Source organism: Mirounga leonina, unplaced genomic scaffold, assembly GCF_011800145.1.
Source record: "Mirounga leonina isolate KUSES-001 unplaced genomic scaffold, KU_Mleo_1.0 Mir_104, whole genome shotgun sequence".
Lineage (NCBI taxonomy): Eukaryota > Metazoa > Chordata > Mammalia > Carnivora > Phocidae > Mirounga > Mirounga leonina.
In genome coordinates, this window is record NW_023270231.1 from 22754802 (window position 1) to 22780161 (window position 25360).

At 37.1% G+C, this 25360-nt stretch overlaps 2 protein-coding genes across 2 annotated transcripts in view; one reads left to right on the top strand and one right to left on the bottom strand.

Moving 5' to 3' along the window:
* Positions 1-263: 263 nt before the first annotated feature.
* On the bottom strand, positions 264-20943 carry SLC25A46 (solute carrier family 25 member 46). The gene is made up of 8 exons (XM_035015694.1): positions 20534-20943; positions 17819-17861; positions 16402-16459; positions 13987-14064; positions 13455-13555; positions 6463-6519; positions 5176-5233; positions 264-2017 (listed from the first exon to the last, which is right to left on the bottom strand). The coding sequence occupies exons 1-8, from the start codon at positions 20814-20816 to the stop codon at positions 1439-1441; spliced, it is 1257 nt and encodes a 418-aa protein (XP_034871585.1). The 5' UTR covers positions 20817-20943; the 3' UTR covers positions 264-1438.
* Positions 20832-25360, top strand: part of TMEM232 (transmembrane protein 232) — a 244369-nt gene continuing 239840 nt past the window's right edge. The window contains exon 1 of the mRNA XM_035012307.1: positions 20832-20958. Within this exon, the coding sequence (XP_034868198.1) occupies positions 20832-20958 (127 nt within the window). The remainder of the gene's footprint in view (positions 20959-25360) is intronic.

The window sequence follows — 25360 nt, forward strand, 5'->3', positions numbered from 1 at the left end:
GAGAGAGAGTGAGAGAGACAAAGAGCACAGGAGGGGGGAGCGGGAGAGGGAGAAGCAGGCTCCCCGCCGAGCAGGTAGCCCGATGCGGGACTCGATCCCGGGACTCCAGGATCATGACCTGAGCTGAAGGCAGTCGCTTAACCAACTGAGCCACCCAGGCGCCCCAGAATTTTTTTTTTTTTTAAACAAACTGACAACCATGTTTTTGCTTATTATTTTTGAGATTTACTTCTTTTCCTCATCCATAAAAAGCAAGGACAAACTTCCTTTACGGTTTTTATTTTTTTCTTCATTATTCATTCAAACAAGTTTAAATAAAAGGTGATAAGGATAAACTTGTTTTTCCCTTTATGTATATCTAGTTTGGAGAATGAAACTATAAACAAAAACTAGAAGAAAATAAAAACTGAAGCCATTATTTAATGACGACTATATGGAAAGCGAGAGGCACATATTTTCACGTGAATTTCAATTTGTGTCTCCTCTAAGACAAGTCGTTCAGAAATATAAGGCAAGTCACATTCCTTTCAGGACACAATCTGTAAATGTGGAAATAGTAATAGTTGTCATGATTATTTTCTATTCTATATAAGGAGTGGCTGGCTCTAAAAACAGCCTGATGATTCACGTATCCAGGTAAGCAAATCAAGCTTTATAAACATATGACAAATTTTCAGTTGCTGGCATTGAAATGCTGGGTTTGGATATGGACAAATATGCTGTTTACCTTAAATCCTTTGGGTACCTTGTCTTTTAATGTTTTGTTCTGATATTCAAGCAGAAAGTACATGACTTCATCTTATGGAATAAGCTGATCTCAGAGTGGAAAATTTGTAGAGATGAAGGAAATTTTGAGTTTCATGTGTGTACATAAATGGCTTTATATAATAAATATACAGCCATTAAAAAGTTATACAGGGACAATGCAATTTAAAACTCTTCAAGTCCTGCTTACACATGGCCAAATCTAGTCCTTCTCATCTTTATCACTGATGACATAGCTGATTTACTTAAACTATACTGATACTATATATACTATATGAAGGATGATATAGCAGTATCAATCTAGAAGGTGAAATAAACTTCTAATAAATATTAGTCAGATGGAATAAATTCAGCTCTGTGAAATTCTGTTTTATGTTTGCTGACAATTTTTTCCTTCTGCCCAGGGTCATTTTTAGTTTAGCATGAGTGCTACACTAGCTAGAATTCAATGCGTGAGTGTTTCTTTCATGGAGGTTTCAAGTTTGGAACCCTTTTCATCCAAAATATGTACCTATGCCTTTTAAAAAATGAAGAGTCAATATAATGAGCATGGGCTTTTTCTACCAGTTTTGCTTTCTAATCCATTTTCCCCCCAGTATTTCACTTTTATCCCTCATAATTTCATAACAAAGTATCCAGATTATGTCTTTTAGACTAACCAGGAACTTCAACCTCAAACACTATTCTGAAGAAGGGTGGAGTAAATAATTCTAGTAATCTGTAGAACAGCTGCATGCAGTGTGTACTGTATTATAACAGCACCAAACCCCTTATAAAAACCGAGCACTCCTTCCTCCTGCCTTATGGTATTGATACAGTCTCTCATTCCCTCGTACTGTGTGTTAATGGGAAGCACTTCATAGCCAAGGTCTGTATTGTCAATGATTGTGCGTGTTCCTTGAATGTGAAGGCGGTGCAGAACTGTTTCCAATGGGTAAAGTATAACATCAGAGCAAAGACTGGCAGCAAAGTTAGCAATAAGTTCTGGAAAATAAGCATCCAACATACTCTGCACCGGACTAGTGCTCTCAGCTAGACGGCTACTGTAAGTCTTTCTCTTTAGAATTAGGAGGACAAACTTCTGAATGACTGAGCTGATGATGTAATGAAGAACCCCGTGCAGCACCGTAGGGAAGATCAAGGAAAGAAGTGGGAGCAGTCGTTTGCTATGAGGCACTCCGAGGCCAATCACTCTTCCAATTCCTTCTTTTACACATTCCAAAATTCCAGTGTTATCACGGATGATCTCACTCTGAAATAAAAATGATGAAACAGGTAAAAGTTAACACTTGCTTACCGTGCCCAAAGAAAGCACTCTTTTTAGGTCCCTTTTAAATCCTAATTTAGTTCTACTGAGAGAAAGTATCAATGGCTTGCACACTTCAAATGTTATCTAGGCATTAGATTCCTTTTTTTTTTTTTTTAAGATTTTATTTATTTGAGAGAGAGAGCACGAGATGGGGGGAGGGTCAGAGAAGAAGCAGACTCCCTGCTGAGCAGGGAGCCGGAAGCGGAACTCGATCCTGGGACTCCAGGATCATGACCTGAGTGCCCCTAGATTCTTTTTTTAATTTTTTTTATTTATTTTTTTTTTAGATTCTTTTTTTTAAATGAAATTTCCTAACAGACAGCAGTGAAGCTAGGAGCTATTCTTACTGGGAAGGGAAATGGGGGAAGATGTGGACAGGACACACCCGGTTCCCCTACCCTCAAGAAGCTCCTTAGAACTCATTCTGAAAAGCAACAGCTACTGGACACCTAAAGAGGTTGTACAGTGCTGAGAGTTCTTAAGCACAGGTTTAAACCCTGCCTCCACCAATTACTTACTGGTTATGTGACCTTGGGCAAGTTACTTCTCCTAAGAGTCAGTTTACCATTCTATAAAAATGGGATTAGTCCCACCTACCTTTTATGCACAGGGTTGCTGCAAGTATTACATGAAAACAGGCCTGGCTTCCAGAGACACTCACTCAATGTTAGTCATTATCATCTACAATATACCTGCCTTTTTTTACAACTGACATTAGGGACTATGAGTCAACACAGATTCTTGATCAGCAAAAGGATATAAACATTGCAACTCGAGAGCAATGGCGTGAGTGTAGAGAGTGACTTTAAAATGCAGGAACTAGATCATGGATTTTTAATGAAGACAACAGATCATCAGTAAGCTCATTTTTAAGAGCTTCAGGAGTCGTCCTACAGGAGATCTATAAATAAATGTGTATTTTTCAAGGGAAAAAGTGTTCTTGGAAATCTGAGTTCCCAGAGGGGGAAAAAACCACTGAACATGAACGAAGTAGGAAGAAAGAAGGTAACGTAGTAAGCTGAGCGTGTGCTAAAGAAAGGAGAATGGCCTATCAGTGGGGAGAAACAGACAAATCTCAGATACTTGCTGCATTTACAACTGAGAAGGCATATGACTGACTGGTTATGAAGGATGAAAGAAACATAAAAATCAAGACTTTCCTAAAAATCAGAACTAAACTTTTGAGTCTTTGGGGGCAGATATCAATAGTAGCACTAACAGAAAAGGAGAAGCAGCTCAAAGGGAAGCTAATTTTCAGGGTAATAAGATGAGACTGTTCTATGAGTTGAGTTTGAGGGGAAGATGATTTAATTCACATAGAGATGAGAGTTATAATGATTCACAAGAGTAAATGAGTTCTTCAGGATGGTTAATATAGGATAAAAAGCAGAGCGGGCCAAGGATTACACCTTGGAGGACAGCGGAAGAGATGGCAAAGAGGTTATTAAAAGAAGAAGATGCTCAAAAGAGAAAAACTCTAAGAAGTAATAGAAAGACTTCTAGAAAATAGACAAAAGGGTCAAAAGGAGACAGCAGGTGGAATCTGGAGCAAGGAAAAACAGGGGCTGGATATTGGGTAAAAAAACCAAACTAACTGATAGTGAGCTGGGCAATTTACATAAATAACTCATCTAATTTTTATAACTGTTATTAAAATGCTATTCCCATCTTATGGATGAGAAAATTAAGATTTAAAAGGTTAAGACATTTGTTTACTCACACGATCAAACTTAAGTAGAGAAATGTAATTTTGATAAGGGTCTGTCTAAAGCTAAAACTTGTTCTCTGCATTATATGACACTGCTTATTTTTTCTTTAAATAACTACCTTCCTGCTATTTTTCCCCTTATCTGTCAAATGAGAATATCTCACAGAGTGGTAACTCCATAAACTGCAGCCTTATACAAAGGTTGTATCATTTGACACAATGCCAAATGCAAGGGGAGAGGAAAGGATACTGGCAGAGCAAAACATTAACTTCAGTTAACTCAAGTTAATTATAAATAAATAAATAAATAAATAAATAATCAGCAATAAGGCCAGAAAAGCAACTAAGTGGAAAAGAGTAATTAGAAAAGCAAAGGCTAATCCCCTAAGGTCTTACAGAGGAAACACATACGTACTGAAGAAAAGAAATAAGCTAGAGGATCTGGTGTTGGAGGCAGGAGATAGGTGGTGTGCAATTAATTGGATTTGAGTATATGTGAAGTTAAAACTATCTTCATCTTACAGTTTTAAGTGTAGGAATGGTATGGCAAGAAGTACATTAATACTCTGTACTTAAAGCGCCACCATGTGGTTAGAAATGGTAGAACACTAAGATGCTAACGAGATTGCTTTAGCTTCGTAGTACTTAACACACCATGGCACCAAATATTCCTTAAAAGCCATATTTAAAATCATTTATTAAAAATTATCTATTTATTTATTTGAAACAGAGAGAGAGAGAGCACAAGCAGGGAGGAGGGTCAGAGGCAGAGGGAGAAGCAGTCTCCCTGCTGAGCAGGGAGCCCGGTGTATGTGGGGCTTGATCCCAGGAGCCTGGAATCATGATCTGAGCTGAAGGCAGCCGCTTAACTGACTGAGCCACCCAGGCGCCCCAAGGCATATTTAAAAAGAATGCTGTTTCGTAGACTACCTATGGGACTACTTGCTCACTACTGGGATGATTATCCAGCATTATTTTATGCTTAGGTAATTAGTAATTTACTGTCTGGCAACAAGCCATAAGCATTTGAGTTGTATGTAACAGCTTAAAAAGTTGGGGGGGAAAAAAAAAAACCCAAACAGATTCTTTGTATTCAGGATAAGTCCTTGGCTGGGTTCTGAGATAGCTGAATGAAGAATACAGCTGGCTATGGAAGGGATAAAAAAAATTAAAACTAGAAGTGTGAAGTAAGTTTGCAAAGGAAAGATACACAACCAGCAATGTGCCTAGTATACAATCTTTGGGATATCTGTGGTATCTGTGAGATACAAATTTTAAAAAAGGATACTGTCTTAAATTTTTCTGGTATACAATCAGAATCTGATATAAATCAATATACTGAATATTTAGAAAAATATTTTTAACTAAAAAATGACAATAAAAAGTAGCTCACCTGTACTGTTTCAATTAGACTTGCTGAATAAAAAGGCATTGCCACCATGTAAGTGAGGCTGTAGAAATTAAACAGTTTTATCAGTATACTGAAACAACATGCTTACACTAAAGTTTGAATATCTACTTTAATATATCAGCATAATTTATATTCAAGCCTGAATATATTTAAGGTTTTCAACTATTAATATCTATAGCCTGATACTCTGAAGACCTGTATTGTAAGATGCCTTATTCAACAGTTTGTGATAAAATTTAAGTATTAATAATAACACAGAGAAAGGCTGCAGAGAAAATGGATTTTTAAACCAGTAAAATGTAGGCTTGGTTATGATTCACTGTCCAACCTGCACATAGCTAATGTAACCTTGTTGTCTACCTGCATATAGCTAATAATAGCCTATAAATCTGATATTTAAAAGTTAGGATGAGGGATCCATTCCACTGTTTGCCTTTTTTAGTGACATTTGAATAAGTATACTGCTCTACTATTATCCTATCGATTATCATTATCCATTCCCAGATTTCCCACCCAGCAGAGCTAAACCAATCTTCAATGATGAGTGAAGTCCCCTTTTATTATTAAAAAACAATATTGTACAGCTTTGCAAAGTTGTTTCCTATCACCACTATTTAGCCAGAGTAATATTACAACTTTGCAAGCCTGCAAAATATAGTTATTTAAAATAACATCAAGGTGGGACTTACCTAACCCTATGGGCCAGGTCCTGGCAAGAAGTAGTTTTCAAGGTGAATGGAACATCACTAAGTAATAATGTGCTGGAATGTCCCACAGAGGGAGCCAGCAAGCTGGGGGATTTCCAATTCACAATCTTCAAAGAAAATTAAAAAGTGAAGAGTAAAACTCTAATCTACAAAAATGGTCAGTGTCGTAAAATCACGAAGTGTCCTTAGGACTACATTTTAATAACACTAAGGTTTGAGTTTGCTCATCATTATACAAATAAGGTTTTGTCTCTGCTTAATAATAAAATGATTTTTCTGGCATTCGGGTTAAACAAGTTGAAGACCTCTGCTAACTTCCTAAGAACACAGAGGAAAATTAGGTTGTGATTTCAGCCTTTCAAATTAGAAAGATTTATTTTAAAGGTCATATATATTTCAGGATTTTATTTCTAAACTCTATGTTAACCGTCTTTTGAAGTTCTAGTCCCACAAATATTTTATTGGCCTAATTTTTTTTTTGCTGTATTAAGATTTTTTTTCAGTCCTAACACTATAAAAATTAATGCAAATTTTCAATGTAAGTGCCACTTTTGATACTTACGATTTTAGTAGAAGGTGTTCTCCTATTTGTTTAGGATTCCACTTACGTGAAATCTCCCTAAAAAAATAAATTTCGATAAAATAGAAGCCATGTTATTTACAACATCTTGAATTAGCCCGACTTTCAAAAAGGTAATCAGTCGACTGTAATTAAGAAAAAAAATCTATAGGAGAAATATATTCTAATGGTGAACACTTTCTTTTCTGGGACACACTTCAAACAATTATGGTGGTTTAAAAAGAAAAAACGTACTGAGTGCTTTTCTGTGTGCTGAAAGAAGGGGCTGACAGAAGAGGAAGAGCTACCACTAATTATGGAAAACTTAAAACTTAAAGGAGGAACATGAAAACTTCAAGAAGAAGATATAAAAATGAGGGGTTGAGGAAGAAAGAATAGTTGGGGAGGGGAAAGGGAAACAAGGAATAGGATAAAGGAAGAAAAAGCATAAAAAAGGATAAGAATTTAAAAACAAAACAAAATTCAGTAACTGTAATGCAGAATGAATGACACATGACATTTGCGTAGCACCAAATTTCCAAAGTGCCTTCCCTCATTATGATGACGTTAACTGTGTAACCTTTATTATATTCTGGTATCTTTCTGAGCACTTACAAGGCCAGGCATGGTGCAAAGTGCTTTGCAGGAGTTATTTCTAACCCTAACAATGACTTTGTTATCGCCATTTCACAGATGAGGAAATAGGCTGAGAGAGGGGTTCATAATGTACCCAAAGCCATACAACTAGTTAGTGGCGGAACTGCGTCCTCAACCCTGGTGTCTGGGACTTGGAAGTCTGTGTCCCCTGTCTGCACTGCCTCTCATCCCATTTGACACCGGACGGCATCCTGTGAGGTAAGCGGAGCAGGGATGGCCCAATCTGCTTTACTTAGGAGAGAAGGAAGGTCAGAAGACCCACAGGGACATGTTCAGGTGACAGGCAAAGCGCCAGGGCTGAGACCAAGGTCTTGCACCCTGTGCTTCCTGCTGCTGAGGTCACCCTCGGAAACCAGAAAAGAGAGGAGAAAAAGAAGAGAGGTAAGCTGCAGAAACACAAGAGGAGAAAGTTGTACCAAGAGAGAAGTCAGAAAGGAGAAAAGAGAATGGAGAGAGAGCAAAAGGGAAAGTAAATGAGGAGGCAGAATAAACTGAGAAGGCAGAGAGAGGGGTGGAAGGGGCGGGAGAAGACGGAGAAGGGAGAGAGAGGCCAAAGAGCAGCGAGAGGGAAATGTGAAGTGCACCACGGCCCCGGCAGGAAGCTGAGGAAGCATCTTCAATTTGAAATGAGAGAATATGACAAACCTAAGGAAGCAAGGAATAAATTTATTTTCTACTAAAAAGGTACAAAAAATACTCACTAATAAGTCCTCTAAAAACAAACTCAGTACAATTACAACATGGGTGGTATGCGGACTTTCTAAGAGAATGAAAGATCTGCAGAGAAACTTTCAGACAACAGAGCAACCACCTGTAATCAATTAAGACCTTAGAGAGCCTTCGGGGTCACATTCTGATTAAATTAATACTAAGACTACTATTTTAGGCCTGAACAACCACAGAAAAATATAGCTGAAATGACCACCAATGATTTGGATGAAAAGTATAAAAAAGATTAGGCTTCCCATCTTTTTGACAGTGACTTTCTGATTCTAAAACAATATATGCTACATGATTTGCAAATCATCTGGGTACTGCTGTTACTCTTATCAAGGCCCCAGAGAGTATTATCACAGGGCATTATGACAGTGATTTTAAGGATGAAATCATCATTAACATTAGAGACAAATGGTCTGTGATCAGTATTTCTGTAAGGACTGGGTAACTTTGCCTTTGAATACAATACTAATTACTACTGCCAATTCTTAGTAGCAGTAAGATTATTCAAAGTGGGAAAATGAAATTTAGAATCGTTTAAAAAAAAATGAGACTCTCTTCCTTGTATCTCTATCTGTGGGTAAAACTTACTGCCACAGCTCTAGAAATTTCAATTAGCACACAGAAATGCTTTAGGGAAGAGAGTAGTATAAAAATCTACTTGTGATCAAACCTCTTCATATTTATCAAATACTAAAAGACGGGTAAATATATTTAACTATTTTCACAAGCAAAACCTGTCCTTGAAAAAGAACAACAAATTTAAGAGAAATGACCTGCTTTTTCTTAAAATAGTTCTCTATTTGACAGATTGATATACATGCTCCCATGCATAATCAATACACAAAAAAGCAATAGAATTTTTAAGTAACTCTATTTTTAAACAGTCTTTACTTATCATTATCTCCCATTTTCACATGTTCAGATAGCTGCCCTCCTAAAAAAATATTCCCTCAACCAAACCCATCTTCCAGCTACTTCTCTTCAGCTTTCCTCTGCAGAGCCAACTTTCTAAACTTGCTATTTCCATGTCCTAACTGCTCATTCACCTCTGAACCCACTCCAAATTGGCTTCTACCCCAATTTTCTAAAAAACAACTCTTGCCAAGGTCCCCATGACCTCTATGTCTATATCCAATGGACATTTTTAAGTCTGAGGGTTACTGGAGGGAAGGTGGGCAGAGGGATGGGTTCAGTGGGTGCTGGGTATTAAGGAAGGCACTTGTGATGAGCACTGGGAGCTGGATATACCTTATTTCCCCTTCAACAGCCATCACGCCCTCAGCTTCTCTGCCCTTGTATTCCACTATCCCATACTCTTCTGGATTGTCCCCCTCCCCTCTAGTCTCTACTTTTGACTCCTTTGTAGGAGGATTTTCTTAACCCAGCCACCTATTCTAGGTTTCCTAAAGGCTCAGGCCCTCTTCTTACTTTATGTTATGTTCCTTCCTGATGCAGTATTATCCAAGATGATGCTTTCAAAACCTCCCAAATCCATTAGCTTCAGTTTAGATTTCTCTGTATGTCAACCATGTATATCATCTGTCTTGTGACAACTCTACCTGGACATGGCAAAGCTCATCTAAAAATGAACTTGTCCAAAATCAAGCAAATGATCTTTCTTTCCTACTCTCAGACTCTTTTAGTGGTCCCTACTTAGTAACTATTAATCAGAAAGGAAATCTACTGAACTGGAGAAAGATTTCATTGTGTTTAAAATAGAATATGTTCAAAGTCAGTGAATTCAGAAGAGCAGTTAGGAAAAACAAGACAACATGAGGAGAAACCGTAAGATGTTTATATTGGTACAACTACAAATGTGAGGTGCATCAAATGAAGTTGAAGGTCAACCAAATGGGTTTTGTGAGAGACTGAAATAGACAGGTAGCCTTGACTACAGGTTCTCCTTATGTTAATATGAGAAATGACATATGAAAGTAAAGGGTATACATAGTCTCACTCACTCTACCTGGGAGAAGACTTGGGGAAGGACTGGGGAGGGACCTGGGCACTAGATAAAGAAAGAGATCACAGATGATGATCTTGGGTTATATACTTTTTTTTTTTTTTTTAAGTAGTAATACTGTAAAACTCTAAGCTTGGTGACTTCATGGGCACTACAGACTTGCTCTTTTTCTCTCAGATGTGATCAAAATGAATATAAAAATCTAAATATTGGTGAATCCATACTGTCTCACCTGTTCTACCTAGTGATTGCTGTGGAATTAAGGAACCTCAGTCTAGGAGACCCCCAAGCTCATTCTCCTCAGGTGGTAACTTTTGTGAATCACTTTGGGTTACTGCTTTGCTGCCTTGCCTGCTATGACTTTGCTTTTCCCCAAAAAAGGTCAACCCTGCCCAAAAACAGATTTTTTAAAAAAGTTTACACTGTACTTCAGAGAATGGCTTTATTTGACATCTAGTTACATAAGCCAAAATCCAGTTTGTCTTCACACAACCTGGTCTGAGCCTCCACAACAGCTCCTCCTCAATCATCCACCATCCCTAGTCCATCACTAAATACCATCAGTTTTACCTAAATACATTTCAAAAGAGTCCACTTAGATCCATCTCAAGAGATGCCACCCTGGTCCTAGCTACCATTACTTGTCGCCTAGATGACTATTATAGCGTATGAACATGTGTCCTCTTAGACACTTTGGTCCTCCTGCAATCTTCTCATCTCCATTTACAATGACTCTTTAAAAAACATGAATCTGATCACGTCATCCCCTGTTCAGTATCTTCAAAGTGGCCTACAAGGCCATGCATCAACCTGGCTCTCACCTATCTCTTCAGCATTCTGTCACATGCTCTCCCTCTTGCTCTCTGAGATTCAGCCATATGAGCCTTCTCTCAGTTACCTGAATTCTCCAAGTCCCAAGTTACCCTTGCAACACTGTCTTCACACAAACTGGTCTGAGCCTAATCACCAGATGTCAGCTTAAATATTATTTTATTAGGGACACTGTTCCTAACCCTTTAATAATCTCACAGAATCTTTTCTTTTCCTTCAATTTGTAATTATTTATTCATTAATGGGATTATTTTACTTAATGTATGTCCCTTATACTGGCTTCTAAGTTTCATGGTCACAGGTACCTTTTGCTTCTTCTCCTCATTGTATACATGATTTCCAGCACAGGATCTAGCACATAGTAGGTACTCAGGAAGTGAATTAATGAGTGGGATTTATCTGAAAAATTATACAAGTAGAATACAACAAAGATAGCCTTTTGTGCCTTCTTTAATAAGACCCAAAATGACCAAGAGAAAATATATACCCATACAATTGACATATCTATAGGTCCATAGAGTAAGGAAGGTAATAAAATTTAATGAAATTTTGTGCCTTCCCATTCCTCTTTGTCTTTCCCTTCAATCTTAAGTTAAAGTTACTACTTTAAAGTACTACTTTAAAGTTACTACTACTACTTCATCTCTGTGTTAAAAAAATAGCATGACCCGTCTGAAATCCCAGAAGTAAAAAGTGGTACAGCCAGGACCAATAGTAATCTGACTGCAAATTTACAGAATTCTTTACACTTCATTATATAGAAATTCCTGAATTTTATTAAATTTTTATAAAATTTTGTGTTTGTGGGAGAATTTTACAAACATTTGACGACAAGTACTAACCTCTGATCTTATCCTATGAAATAAAAAGCCATAGGGTGAATGAAGTTAGCCAAGGGCAGAAATTCAGATTTTTTAAGTATGAGAGGGGAAACTTTTAGCTGGCCAAATGTTTTGATTTTAACATTTAGTAAGGCTGTGTTAAAGAACTCTGACTATGAGGTCCTTTGAGAGCAATCGCATTGGCAAAAAGCCTGACTTCAGTCTTTCCTTCCTTCATTTCATTCCCTGTAAGGACTGAATCCCAAGATTGAGACACTGGTGGCTGTACCTTCAACTACCTCACTTCCTAGTCAATCCAAAAAATTCACTCTGCCGGGGACCAACTTTGGATTAACAAACCATTCAAAGTCTTTGATGCTATCTCTGAAATATAGCATTGATACAGAAAGTCAGAGTCCTGCCAAATAGTACCTAAACAAATTTATGATTTCCACTATTATCTATTAATGTTCCTTTCATATATACTCCTTGTAAGGTTCCCTTCCTGTTATGCATAGCTGTGACTGTCTCAAATGTATATCATTCTTCTCATGCTTTTCTACTTTGACCCCAATGCTCATCCTTCTTTCACCTAATGACATTATATTCTATTTCAGAGAGAAAACAGACCCAGAAGTAAGTTTCCTCAATTTCTCTTCCCTCTCCCTCCAAATGTATCTACAATTCTAATTCTCTTCTCTTGGCTTCTAGGATACTATTATCCTAGGTTACTACTATGTTTGATGGGTTTTGTATCTCTGACAACTGCCCTCAACTACCTCTCCTACCTCATACACATCCACATACACACATGGCATACACATGTGCCTTCACACATCACCAAGGATACTGTCCTTGGTCCACTTTCTGTCGTTTAGTGTACACTTTCTCCTGAGGGAAATTCATCCATCCTAATGCTTCAACTGCTACTTTTATGCCGGAACATTCAAGGCTATGTCTCCAGCTTCAAATTTTTTCTAAGACCCCCCAATCCATGGTGCCAACCACATATTAGACATGTCCTCCTAGATGTCCTGCAGGAAACTCAAATTTTATCTATTGAAAGTTAAATTCCTTATCTTCTTTCCCACTCCAACTTATTCTTCTTCTTGTACTCTCCAGTCTAGAAATCTATCACTGATGAAAATTCTCTCCCATCCCCTGATCCCCAATCTATCACCAATTATTTGTTAGATTTCAGAAATGTCTATCCCTTTCTGTTCTATCCCACACTTCGGATCCCTTTCAATCTGGCCTAGATTATTATAACAGTTCTCCACAAGTCTCTGGCTAGAACTGTCTAATTTTTTATTTTACACTGCCACTTGAGTAAATCCTTGATCAAAGAACCTATATATTGAAACAAACACCTTAGATTCCCAACTCCATAGAGAATAAACCCAAGTCCCTTACAGACGCATGACCATGCTTCAGTCTAGCATCTCAGCCTCTTTTTCTATTATTCCACTCCATAAATGCCCAATATTCCAAGCACAAGACATTTAGTACCCAGACCTTCCAATCGCCATAAAATTGGGCATGCTGTCACTTCTACTTGGAATGCTCTCCTTCTCTGCCAAGTCAATTCCTACTCATAATTCAAGATATAGCTCAAATTTCAGTTCTTTTTTGAAACCTTTGCCAATAACTTCATGCAAAGTGTCCTCTGGGCACTGAAAGGGGTTTGTTTAACTATAGCACTAATCTTGATGCACTACTATAATTTGCTTACATGTGCCTCCTTCACCCAACTCATATTTGTTCCTTAGTAGACAGTTGCTGAAACATAGCAGTAGGAGCTGAAAGACCTATCTCAATAGATACTAGGCCAGGAAGCATTTTCTTTATCACACACTAATTCAATAAAATATAACTAATTTTAGTCTCTGTTTCTTCTCTTAGCTACGTCAGGCAAGTTTTCAAAGTCACGGTATTTTTAGAAACTATCATATTTTGTTAAAATTTAATACAAAGCTAATATTGAAAAGATGCCAAGAAGGTACCTTGGTAAAGGTGTGAATTCACTTATTATTCCCTCTGCTCCAAGTGTGACTCCCTGGACAATAAATGTACTTCCCATTCCTTTCCAAAGGGCCCTTGGTCCCTAAAATGAACAAAATTTATTGTTATTGCTATTAATGCCTAAATAAGAAACACAGAAAAGGTCTTAATAAAATTTGATATTAAATTTACTGATATTTTCCAATAAGGCATTATTGTAAGACATTTTAGTACAGAACTACAACTACATTAATTCCTATCATTTTATTATTTGTCGAGTGGCCTACTTTAACTAAATCTCTAATATTGATTAAATATCCCTGATATTTAATTAATTCTGGCAAAGATGTGAATACATTGATTATTCAGTGACATCAAAAAATGTCATTACCATGTTACATTAGTTTTAGAACAAGCGTTAAAATATTTTTATTAACTAAATTAAAAGGAATTGCTCTTGCTTTAATTACTACTAAGACCAAATGGTACTTATGCTATAAATAATTTTAACAGAACCTACAGACTAATTCTCACCTGAGTTTTGTTGAAGCTGTACATAATATTGATGACTGTAAATGGAGTGAGATGGTAATGCCGAGCATGATAATTAACCTATAAAAGATATTATGTTGTAATTATTTTTTGTTATCGTTTTATCAAGAAATAACAAGGCCATTGAAAGATATACAAAGGAGTCACAGCATAAACAAAAGTTCAATTCTAAAGTCATCAGAAATTACTCATAAACAAATTTACTACTATTAAAAATACATTTAAATAACTTATTAAAAGTACGGGATATATGGTTGTATGTATATACAACACAGAAAACCAATGCACAATATACACAGTAATGCAGAATATATAATAAAGAAGGCCATGCTGTTTGATATTTATGTTTCCATGAACACTAGAATTACATTTGGTGTAGCAAAACATTCATGCCATTGAACAAACAGGAACCATTGAAGAACTCCGGGAATAGGAGATTCATGTCTCTCAATACCAAGCATTTTTCACATTGTGAGCTATAAACAATTGGTAAATTATGAAATCAGTAAAGGGGGTGAGAACCAACCCTTATTAAGTAAAATAACAAAAAAGAAAGTATCAGAATGCATCACACATTCTAATGCCATTATTTCATAAAACATTTAAGTAACTCATATAGATAGATACACTGGATCACAATGTGATACTGTCACATTGTAAAATATATGTCTGAAATCCACTGTTCTAGGGTATATACACTGTCCTTGCTCTTAATGACTATTTTTTTTTTTGGTGCTAAGCATGAACAGCTTAATTTGTAATTATTTATATCTTTTCTAACTCTATTTTCAAAGAAGATTAAGTTAGATTATGGGAGTTTTTACCAGTGTTGTCAAATTAACCCAGGGCCTTTCAGGGGATCTACAAGTTTAAAATTATTTTCTTAATGATACTAAGGCATCATTTGTCTTTTTTATTGTGTTGACATTTTCAATAATAGCATAAAACAATGGTGGCTAAAGTTGCTAACTCCTTAGCATGAATCAAGACAGTTGGCAGCAAACTGTATTTTTGTACATATGATATTCTTTATCCTACTCACTTGGAAGGAGGAAAAAGCTACTTTCACTGAAGAATGTCCTTGGTGAAACAGTAAAATACATTAATTTTATAAAATCTTGATTCTTAAGTATACATCTTTCTAATTAATATTCTGTGTGTTGCACAATGGAAGATAGCTGTTGTGAGGAAAAGCACTTGTCTGATTGAGTTGCAAGCTGAACTAGCCACTTTTTTCATGGAACACCATTTCTTCTGCAAAAACTGACTGCCAGACTATAGTTATTAACACTTGAGAAAGTCTGGGTGGCTCAGTTGGTTAAGCGTTCGACTCTAGATTTTAGCTCAGGTCATCTCATGGGTCCTGGGATTGAGCCCCACATTGGACTCTGCACTCAGCAGGGAGTCCGCTTGAAAGTCTCTCTCTTTCCACTCCCTCCGCCCCTCCCCCCACTCTCTTTCACTCTCTAAAATAAATAACTAAATCTTAAAAAAAAAAAAAAATGAACAAAGTGAGCCTATTGATTAAAGGGAAAAAAAAACTGGCACTATGTGATGCCAATGATAAATCTGACTTTACAAACAAAAATTAGAATTCTGAAAAAACTGCATCTACCATGAAGAACTTATCAATACTGAAACACTTTTCTGGTGGGATTGGTAGTGATTTAATGACAATTTTTTAAAATATTGTATAATCAAATGTCTTAACATTTAGAAGATCTACAGAACTCAGTAAATCAATATATTTCTTTTTTTTTTTTTTAAGATTTATTTATTTGTCAGAGAGAGAGAGAGAGCTAGCACAAGCAAGGCGAGTGGCAGGCAGAGCGAAAAGCAGGCTCCCTGCTGAGCAAGGAGCCCAGTGTGGGACTTGATTCCAGGGGACATCATGACCTGAGCCCAAGGCAGACACCTAACTGACTGAGCTACCTAGGTGTCCCAGTATTCTTCAAATAATCAACACATGATGTTACAGAATCATACATGGATAAAAAAATCCATTTGACATACAGTATAGATCAAAAGATTTTAATGTAACAGAGTATAAGAAGTTAAGTCACATGTTTTGAGATTTCTCATTGCAAATAACCTTTAATGTATTACTACTTATTAAGTTTTGGTATAGTAACAAAGAAGAAAATCTGCCAATTATCTGAAAAGATATAAAATACTCAATTTTTAATACATTATGTGTATAAGTTTAGACCTTCTTTCAAAACCAATTTTTACCACTTAAAGAGTTTTCAAGACCAAAAGTTTGAGACTTATATATTGCAGATTCTGGTACATTTCACATGCAATAATGGTTACACAGTTTCAGCCATTTATCTGAGTTCTGTATTTTAAATCCGAGTCAGGATTATTGTTTAGAAGGTCACAGAAAAGTTCATTTACCTGACATTGGCGGCGTAGAACAATGCAAGGATGTGCCAGTACATTTTCTGTAAAGAGACTATAAAAGAATAATTTATATATATATATAATAATATATGAACTAACTTTATATATAATTTTTTTGGTGTGTATATATATACATGCATAAACATATAATAGCCAAAACTTAAATTACAACATATATGTATCTGAAATTATTCTTGCTTGAAGAATCATGCACTATTTTATGTTTCCCATTCTAATAGTAAAAAACCAAAAAATTGTCTGGACATGTTTGCAAATCATTCTACCAATAACAAAATTCAATATGAAAAGAATTAAAGCCAGATCTGCAAACTGGTAAGCAAGGGAAATAACATAAAATAGTAATACATATAGTCTAAAGATGAAACTACATCTGCATATGCCTGATACGGGAAACTCTTTTCCTAGACAACTTAAATCTCCTTTCCATTTCTTTCAGAAGATGTCCTATGAACAAAGTTCCTATCATCAGTTCCTTCATGAACCACCTTCTATAAATTTTAGTTTTGATGTACATTTAAGTTACAGGGATTTTAATAAATATTAACTGACTACTATTTTAGGTATCAAATATTTCTTCTGAAAGCATTCCCTACAAAATAATTACAACTGTGGGCTTACAGACTAACAGCGACAGATGCACGAGCGTGAGTGCATGTAGCGCGCACACACACACACACACATATAAATAATATATCAAATGAACAACAGCTTGAAGTATAAACAGTGAGGCTAAAGAGAAATTACTCTAGCAGAAGGAAAATCTTAAAACACAATTTTGTTCCTACTTACATTAACACTTTCAGGTTTAATTATGCAAATAAGATTTTTTTTAATTAAAATTTTAAAATAATGAGTTATCCTGGCAATGCAATGTAACCCTTTGTGCAATTCTGATGTATTTGAAATAACATCCACTAGAGATCACATAATCAAGATTGGAGGTTCTTCTTCCACGAAATGATCATTTAAAATAAAAAAAAATAGTGTTCATTAAATGCTGATTGTAAGCAAAACCCAGACTCTATGTTGCTAAATATCATATTATAATTAGAATGTTTAGGGAAAGGTTCAATGCAAAATTATTTTCTCTTGGAGGGGGAGATTAGATCAGATTTTTTGGATAGACACATGAAAGTTGTTTAAATATAACTTACAAAATTATTTTGTCATTATAAAATTGAATGACTATTCTCTGTCCTTACTTGAAAAAAATCAAGTTATAGATTTTAAATAACTTTTTCTGCAAAATAGTATTCAACATTTAATCTACTGCTCCAAAGACTCAATCTAAAGGAAGCAATACTAATCATTTAACATTTTACATTAAAACACACTGATAAAACACTTTAAATAAAAACTTAAATTAAAAATCTTTAGAAAAAAACATTACCTTGCAAGGCCAATACCAAATCCAGCAAATCTATTCAACTGCTCTAAAACAGAAGAAATAAGATTACTTATAACCAATATTTAGGTTTACTGTAAAATATTTTTTTCTTTTATTAACATGATATTTATTTAAATTCTAGGTCCCAAAGTCAAATTCTCATATGGGCCAGGGAAGTTGTGGGAAGTTGTAAGGCAGACCTGCTCTCAGCTCCAATTCACTGTTGACATGTGGGACTGTGGGACGAGGGTTTCTAAACTGTTATTTTTCTCAAGAGATATTGTCATTTTTACATAATATCTTCCAATTTTAAAATACTGGCAGCTATTTTAAAAAGCATTACAACACTGTGCGGGCAAAATCAAACATGTCTGCAGGTAGAATCTAAGGATTACCATTTTTCAACTTCTAACTACAAACAATTTAAATTTTTTTCGATAGAAGGCTCTGACTGGTATTATACCAACAACTTCACCTCCTATCTTGTAAAATTAGTCATTTGTTGTTATTGGTGAAAAGCATCTATGTTAAACCAACAGTTGCAAGTAAGACACCTCAAAATTATTAAATTGAAAGAGTACTTAGGGTAATCAAAATGGTTAAATGAGGCTCTCGTCTTCTCTCTTGCCAAGTTTTAAATATCTATTTATTTTTTTAAAAGATTTTATTTATTGGACAGAGAGAGAGACAGCAAGAGAGGGAACACAAGCAGGGGGAGTGGGAGAGGGAGAAGCAGGCCTCCAGCCAAGCAGGGAGCCCGATGCGGGGCTTGATCCCAGGGTCCTGGGATCATGACCTGAGCGAAGGCAGATGCTTAACGACTGAGCCACCCAGGCACCCCCAAGTTTTAAATATTTCGAGAATAACTGCTTAGTTAGATCCCTGTGAGAGGCTATTGGGTACATATGTGCTACTGCTGATGGCATTTCTGTTGTCTTATTAGAAAAGTTTACAGCTGGAAACATTCCTATGCATATGTCAAAACAAACAAAAAAATTTCTCCTTGGCTAAAAATCTCAAAATCATGATGGTGAAATACCACAACCTCGGGGGACCAGACATTAAATTTCTACTATAATACAATATTCACAAGGGATAACTTTTCTCTCTCTCATCTCTGCTCTTTCAAATGAAGCAATGCTGTCACTATTTCCTTACAGTCAGAATAAGGCCTTGTAAACATGTCTTTGGGGAAACTATTTTGTTAACTCTTGCCTTGAAAAATGTACAAGCCAGATAGAAGCTTCTTTTGCCAATTAAGATACTTTCCTCCTTTCAGCGTTTCCCTTTTTGCGTGTACTGATCATCCCAATATTAACAGAAAATATGCTGCTGGTATTTTCTGGAAAGCATTAGAAAGGTTTATTAACTGTGTAAGTTAACTGTCTAAGTCTCTCAGTCTTCAATTCTCCTTGCAAAATTACCATCGCCAGCCTCTTAACTGCTGCAAAACAAGCCCCCCCCCGGTTTTATTAAGAGTTCCTCCTCATTTTAACCATTAAAGCATAAATTATAAAAAGATAAAAATATCAGCTTTACTAAGAAGTTAACTGTGGTACCAACCATATTATGCATCTGAATTATTTTATAACTTTCCAGTACTCTTTTGGGACCTACAGAAAGAAAACTAGAGAGGGTGAAAAAGCAAACTGTATGACACTGTGTAAGTAAGATGTTCCTCCACATCCTCATTTGCTCTTAGGTGATATTTAAAGTCTATTCCTCCCAGTTAGCTCAAATCAAATAAAAATTATTGTACTTCCAAGTCAAAATAAAGAAATGAGAATGAACATATCTAGAATATACTTAGTATTTAACAGTCTAGTCTATCATTCTAATGATTTCAAAATGAGAAGAGGCAGTGATATTTCCATTTTATGAATAAAAAAGTTGAGAATATTTAGATCACAGTGTTGCAATTAAAATACAAGTCTTCTGACATCCTACAGAGAATAATTATGTCTTGATTCCAAAGTCTTGAAATTGTCTGTGTTTTTTACTCCTTAGTGGAGTTTTTAGGTAAGAAATAGGAAAGCAGGAGATGGGAAAATAGAGGGGTAGTTTGAGAAACTAGAAAACAGACACAATTCCTATAATTAGGAGAAAAGGAAGGAAATGTATTTTTTAGCTTACTATGTGCTCCATACTGTACTAAGCATTACTTACACCTCGTTTTATTTAACACTTAATAAACTCTATAAATTATTCTTCTATCCACCTTAAAGGTGAGAAAACGGAAGGCTCACAGAGGTTAAGAAAATGTCTCAGCTTTTGAGAGTGGTAGAGCCAGGTTTGAGCCCAAGCCTGCCAATGGGGAACACAAAGCTACCATTATTAATTCAAGGCAATAAAGGTGTCAGTGAACTAGGTATTGTTCACATAATTCTTCCCAATAAACAGTAAATAATCCACTTTCCTTCTTTCTTGATTTAGGCCATGGGATGTAATACACCAAACCCTTCGAAACTCCTACCACGCAGCCCAGCGCTAAGGCAGGTGTCTTTTCCGGAGGTGATCCCGAGGAAAGGTTTGGGAGAGGGAGAGGGGAGGGAGCGGGCCCGCTGCAGGGGCAGAGGACGAAAGAGGGCAGAGGGTGTGGCGCGCGATAGGTCCAGCGGCACCGGAGGCGGGACCCTCCGCGAGGCTTCCGCGGTTTGCAGGCCGCGAGCCGCGGCTCCGCCACCCCACCCACCCCTGTCTCGCACCCAAGTCCCTCACCGGTGCTCTGCCCCGGCACGCCGCCGCCGCCGCCGCCGGGAAACGGTTCCTCCGCGGGGCCCTCGAGCGGGGTGGAGGGGCCGGGCACGCCGTAGGGCGGGCTCTTTTCGCCCCAGTGCAGGTTGCGGCTACCGGGGATGTCTGGGGGGGTGGTCACCCAGTGGCTCAGGTCCGACGCGGAGGTGAAGGACCTTGCAGGGAAAGCGCCGCCAAAACCCTGCTCATCCCGGGCACCGCCCCGATAGCCCAAGCCGTCGAATCCGTCCGGGCGCCGCGGATGCATCGCAGACGGGGTAGGATGACGCGAGCCCACCCGGAGCTCACCACCGCCGGGGCCACCGCGACCTACGGCCACACGGCTTCTTCCAGGCCCCCGCCGCGTCCGGGGAAATCTGACAACCGGAAGTCACGTTGCAAACCCGGAAGTTCGACGAGCACGTGATCGTAGCCTTTTCCGGCGGTCTGGCGAGAGAGGGTTGCTAAGGAGACGCGGCGGTAACCTAGGGCCAAGCCGCTGTTTGGAGGAGGTGGGAAAAGGACTGTAGGGTTAATGGAACATTGTACCAAAGAGATGCCAAGGGAACCGGGGTGGGAGGGACAGCCTGGATAAGCGGAGGTCGAATAAAGACGTTTTATCGAGGGACCTAACGCGTCGGTGGAGCTGACTCACTATCTCAGCCAGAAATGTCCAGCTGCACCCAAAGGCCTCAGATCTAGGTCTTCTCTTTTCCTCACTGGTCTAGTGTCTCGCCCGCTGCAAGGGAGCTATTAGACGTCAGAGTTGAGGGGTGTTGGTAACGTCTCTCTAGCTTTGCCTCCCGCACCTAGAGTTTTAGCTAGGATCTATTGAGAGAGCTGGTTCTGCCCAGTGAACGCAAAGGTACCTATGGACAGCAAAAGCAAGACCGTCGGTGGAGAAAACTTCCTCTTCCCCTCCGCTCCCCCGCGAATATAAACTCTCAGGGTTTAGGAATTCAGCATTTTGCTTTTCTAAGGCTACAAAACAATTGTAAATAGTTTTTCTTTTTTTTTTCTTTCTGGTGCATCTAAATCACCTAGAGTCTTTAAAGCGCAGTGATACTGTCCAAGATTGAGACCCTAGTTGGACAATAAAGCGGACTTCTGAACAGAGTCCTCTACTACCTGTTTTCATGAGCTCCATGGGCTCTTTGGGCAAAGTAGCTCTCCCTAGATCTGATCGAGGCTTCCATGGATTCTTCCTGTGTCCCTTCTTCACTGGACGCCCAGGATTCTGAGGGCTTTCAGAAGAGAATCTTGACGCACTATTCTTAATCTTCCAGACGCGACCCTTTCTTTAAAGTGATAACTTCATTCATTGGGTTGATATGTGGCTTAGGCAATTGTATTGAGTCTCTCCCTTAGTAAGTGTATCTAGTATTACTCAAGTACTAATACTAAATTACTGGGCAACTAATATCAAATTAATTGCTGAGCATGGCAACACAAAATATTTCTCTGTTCCTTAGAAATGATTGAATTAAAGATACATTTGGCTCAGGTCCAAAACTTGTTTCTTAAAAGAAGAAAAAGACCTGTGTGTGTGCACTTTTAATATAAAAACAATAACGTCTCACAATTTCATATCAATATCAATGAAGAAAAGATGAATTAGTAAAAAGGACAGCTGGGTAGCCAGTTGAGGGGAGGAAACAATAACAGCCCCTCCTCACAGCTCACCCCCACATAAATTCCAGCTGCAATAAATTGTATTTTTTCTTTATTTTTAAAAAGATTGAATATTGGGAGAAAATAATAGGTGATTATTTTTCAAATAGTCAATTGGCAAACTTTCTAAATGACAGAAAAGTCAAAAACCATGTATGGAAAGACTAATCAATTTGACCATATAAAATTTAAATTTCTATATGCAAATAAAAAGGGGAAAACATAGTAATCAAAATTGGAAGAAAAATCACAAACTGGAATAAAATTACATTTTAACATGATAAAGACAATGAGTCACTTTATTGTAAAAAAGCTCTTAGCAATGAGTAAGGGTATATCAGTAGAAATATAAGCAAAGAAGATGAAGAGGCAAGTTGTAAAAAAAGAAATGCAAGTGGATAATAGTTATATGAAAAAATGTCTGCCCTCCAGTAATTGAAGAAAGGAAAACTTAATAACTATCTTTCCCCTATTTAAATGACAATGTTTAGAAGGGAAAGTGTACATTGTCATGCAATGTGAGAAGAAAGTAGCTGTCATTCATTTCTAGAGTGGCATAAAATATAACAACTTTTTCTTGGAGGGCTGTTTAGCAATATGTCTAAAAAACCGTAAAAATGATAATCTTTTGACTTCTAAATCTTAGGAAACAAATATAGGGTATATATATTTACTTATGCATATGTTCATGACATAATCGCTCATAACAGGAAAAATTGTCAGGATACTAAATATCAAGTAATTATCCATTAATTAATAATTAAAATGATTCATCTATATGGTCCTTTAAGCAAAGTATGTTTATGGAGAACCTACCCTCTGTACAGTTAATGTTCTAAGCAGTGAAGTTAGAATGATAAATAAGCCAAAGTCCTTGCATTGTTAGAACTCGTGTTCTAGTTAGGAGATGACTAATAGATAAATAAATCATGTCAAATAATGAAACATATAACGTCAAATAATGATACATATTATATATTTAATAAAATCAAGTCAGTGATAGAGGCAGTGTTTTTTAGACTGGTTGGTCAAGGATGTCCACTTTGAGGAAGAGATCTTTAAACAGACTTAAATGAAGTGAAGGAATGAGCCCTGTGTGAATAACTGGAAGAAAAATTTTCAAGGCAGAATTAAGTGTAAAGTCCTGAAAACAAGGTAGGTAGTCAGCAAGGGCTCACTGAGAGCTGAAATAGGATAGGGGACAAATTTGGCAGGATTTTGTCGGGGATGGACAAGGATTTAGATCTTTTAAGAGGAGAAGAATGAGGTGACCCTAATGATGTTTTTGAAGGACCAGAGTGACTTCTGTACGGGGCAAAGGTGGAAGCCTCCTCTACTGAGTAGACCACTGTAAGCGGCTCAGACAGGAGACAGTAGAGTAGTGTCTCCTAATCTATGGTTTCTCTTTCCCAGGTTTTCAGTTTCCTTTGCTTTTCAGTTTCCTACAGTAAACTGCAGGCCAGAAGCAGATGATCCTCCTTCCGAAGTGTAGTCAGAAGACCAATAGTAGCCTGATGCTTCTTCATAATGCCTATGTCATTTATTTTATCTCATCGTGTAGGCATTTTATCACCTCACATCCTCACAAGAAGAAGAAGGGTGAGTACCGGACAGTAAGATATTCTGAGAGAGAGAGAGACCACATTCACAAAACTTTTATTATAGTATATTGTTATAATTGTTCTGTTTTATTATTAATTATTATTGTTAATCTCTTGCTGTGCTTAATTTCTAAATTAAACTTTATCATAAGAATGTATGTATAGGAAGAAAACAGTATATATGGGGTTTGGTACTATCACAGTTTCAGGCATCCACTGGGGAGTCTGGGTCTCTCATGAAGTTGCTGTCAAGACTTCAATTTGAGGTACAGTTATTTTAGACTTAATGGGTTTGACTGGGACTGGAGGATTCACTTCCAAGATAACTCACTCAGCTAATTGTGGAAAGAATGCCTCCTTTTCTTGATGGTTTGCTGTCAGGAGGTCTTAATTCCTTGCCACATAGAGCTCTCCATAGAACTCTTTTTTTTTTTTTTTTTTTTTTTTAAAGAGAGAGAGCCTGAGCATGTGAGCGGGAGGGAGGGTGAGGGGACAGGAGCGCAGAGGGGGAGAGGGAGAGAGAGAATCTTGAGCAGGCTCTACACCCAGCACAGAGCCTGACTTGGGGCTCACTCTCAGAACCCTGAGATCATGACCTGAGCCAAAATCAAGAGTCAGAAGCTTAACCACCTAAGCCACCCGGGCTCCTCTCTCCATAGAACTCTTAAGTGTCCTCCTAATGTGACAGGTGACTTCTTCCCTGAGCAAATGATTCGAGAGATAGCAAAGAGGATCCTACACTGTCTTTATGACATAATTCCACCTCATCACTTCTGTCACATTCTAATCTCTAGAAGTGAGTCACTAAATCCAAGCCCATACTAAGTGGAAAGAATTTGGCTCCATCTTCTGAAGGGAGGGTTATCGAACAATTTGTGTTCATATTTTTAAATAACCACAATTAAACTATTACATAACAATTGAGTTGATAGAGGATATTGAAGGCATCAAAGATTAAAAATTAGGAAAAATTTCACAAAATTGTATTATTAATAGAAAGATATGGATTAATTTCTTTTTACCTTTTCCATTAGTAAATAGATTTAAAGAATTAATTTGCTTTGGAAAAAATCATATGATAGAAATATTTATAATCATGAAATAGTTTAGTAAATATTTTTAAAAGTCCAGTCATTATTCAATTACACTTGAAATACAAGTGAAGAATAGCAGGTTATTTTGACGGTCTTCAATAATTGCACAAAATGATATGACTTGCTTAATTAAAGTACAAAAGAAGCAGATAATTCATTTATATTAATATTTTACTCAGAAATTCATACACTAAATTTAGCTCATCAGATAAAACAAAATCATCTACATTATACAGGAATTCACCCAGCAATATTTATTAAGCACTACTATGTGCAAGTCACCCTGTTAGGTATTACAATGCAGCTATATATTTTCTCAAGGATGAAATTTGAAGATACTGAAATTATTTATTTCAAATGTATATGTGGGCCAAGAAAAATTGTTCACAATAAGTTTTAATATATATTAAGCCACACCCTCATATCCTTGCTTCTTTTTCATAATT

What these genes read in the sequence shown, in the direction of transcription:
- SLC25A46 (XM_035015694.1), bottom strand. Translation starts at nt 20,816, where the DNA reads ATGCATCCGCGGCGCCCGGACGGATTCGACGGCTTGGGCTATCGGGGC. An exon ending in TTCTACGCCGCCAATGTCAG is followed by an intron (nt 14,065 to 16,401) that starts GTAAATGAACTT and finishes TATCTTTTATAG; the next exon opens with GTTAATTATCATGCTCGGCA. An exon ending in ACAGCTTCAACAAAACTCAG is followed by an intron (nt 13,556 to 13,986) that starts GTGAGAATTAGT and finishes TGTTCATTTTAG; the next exon opens with GGACCAAGGGCCCTTTGGAA.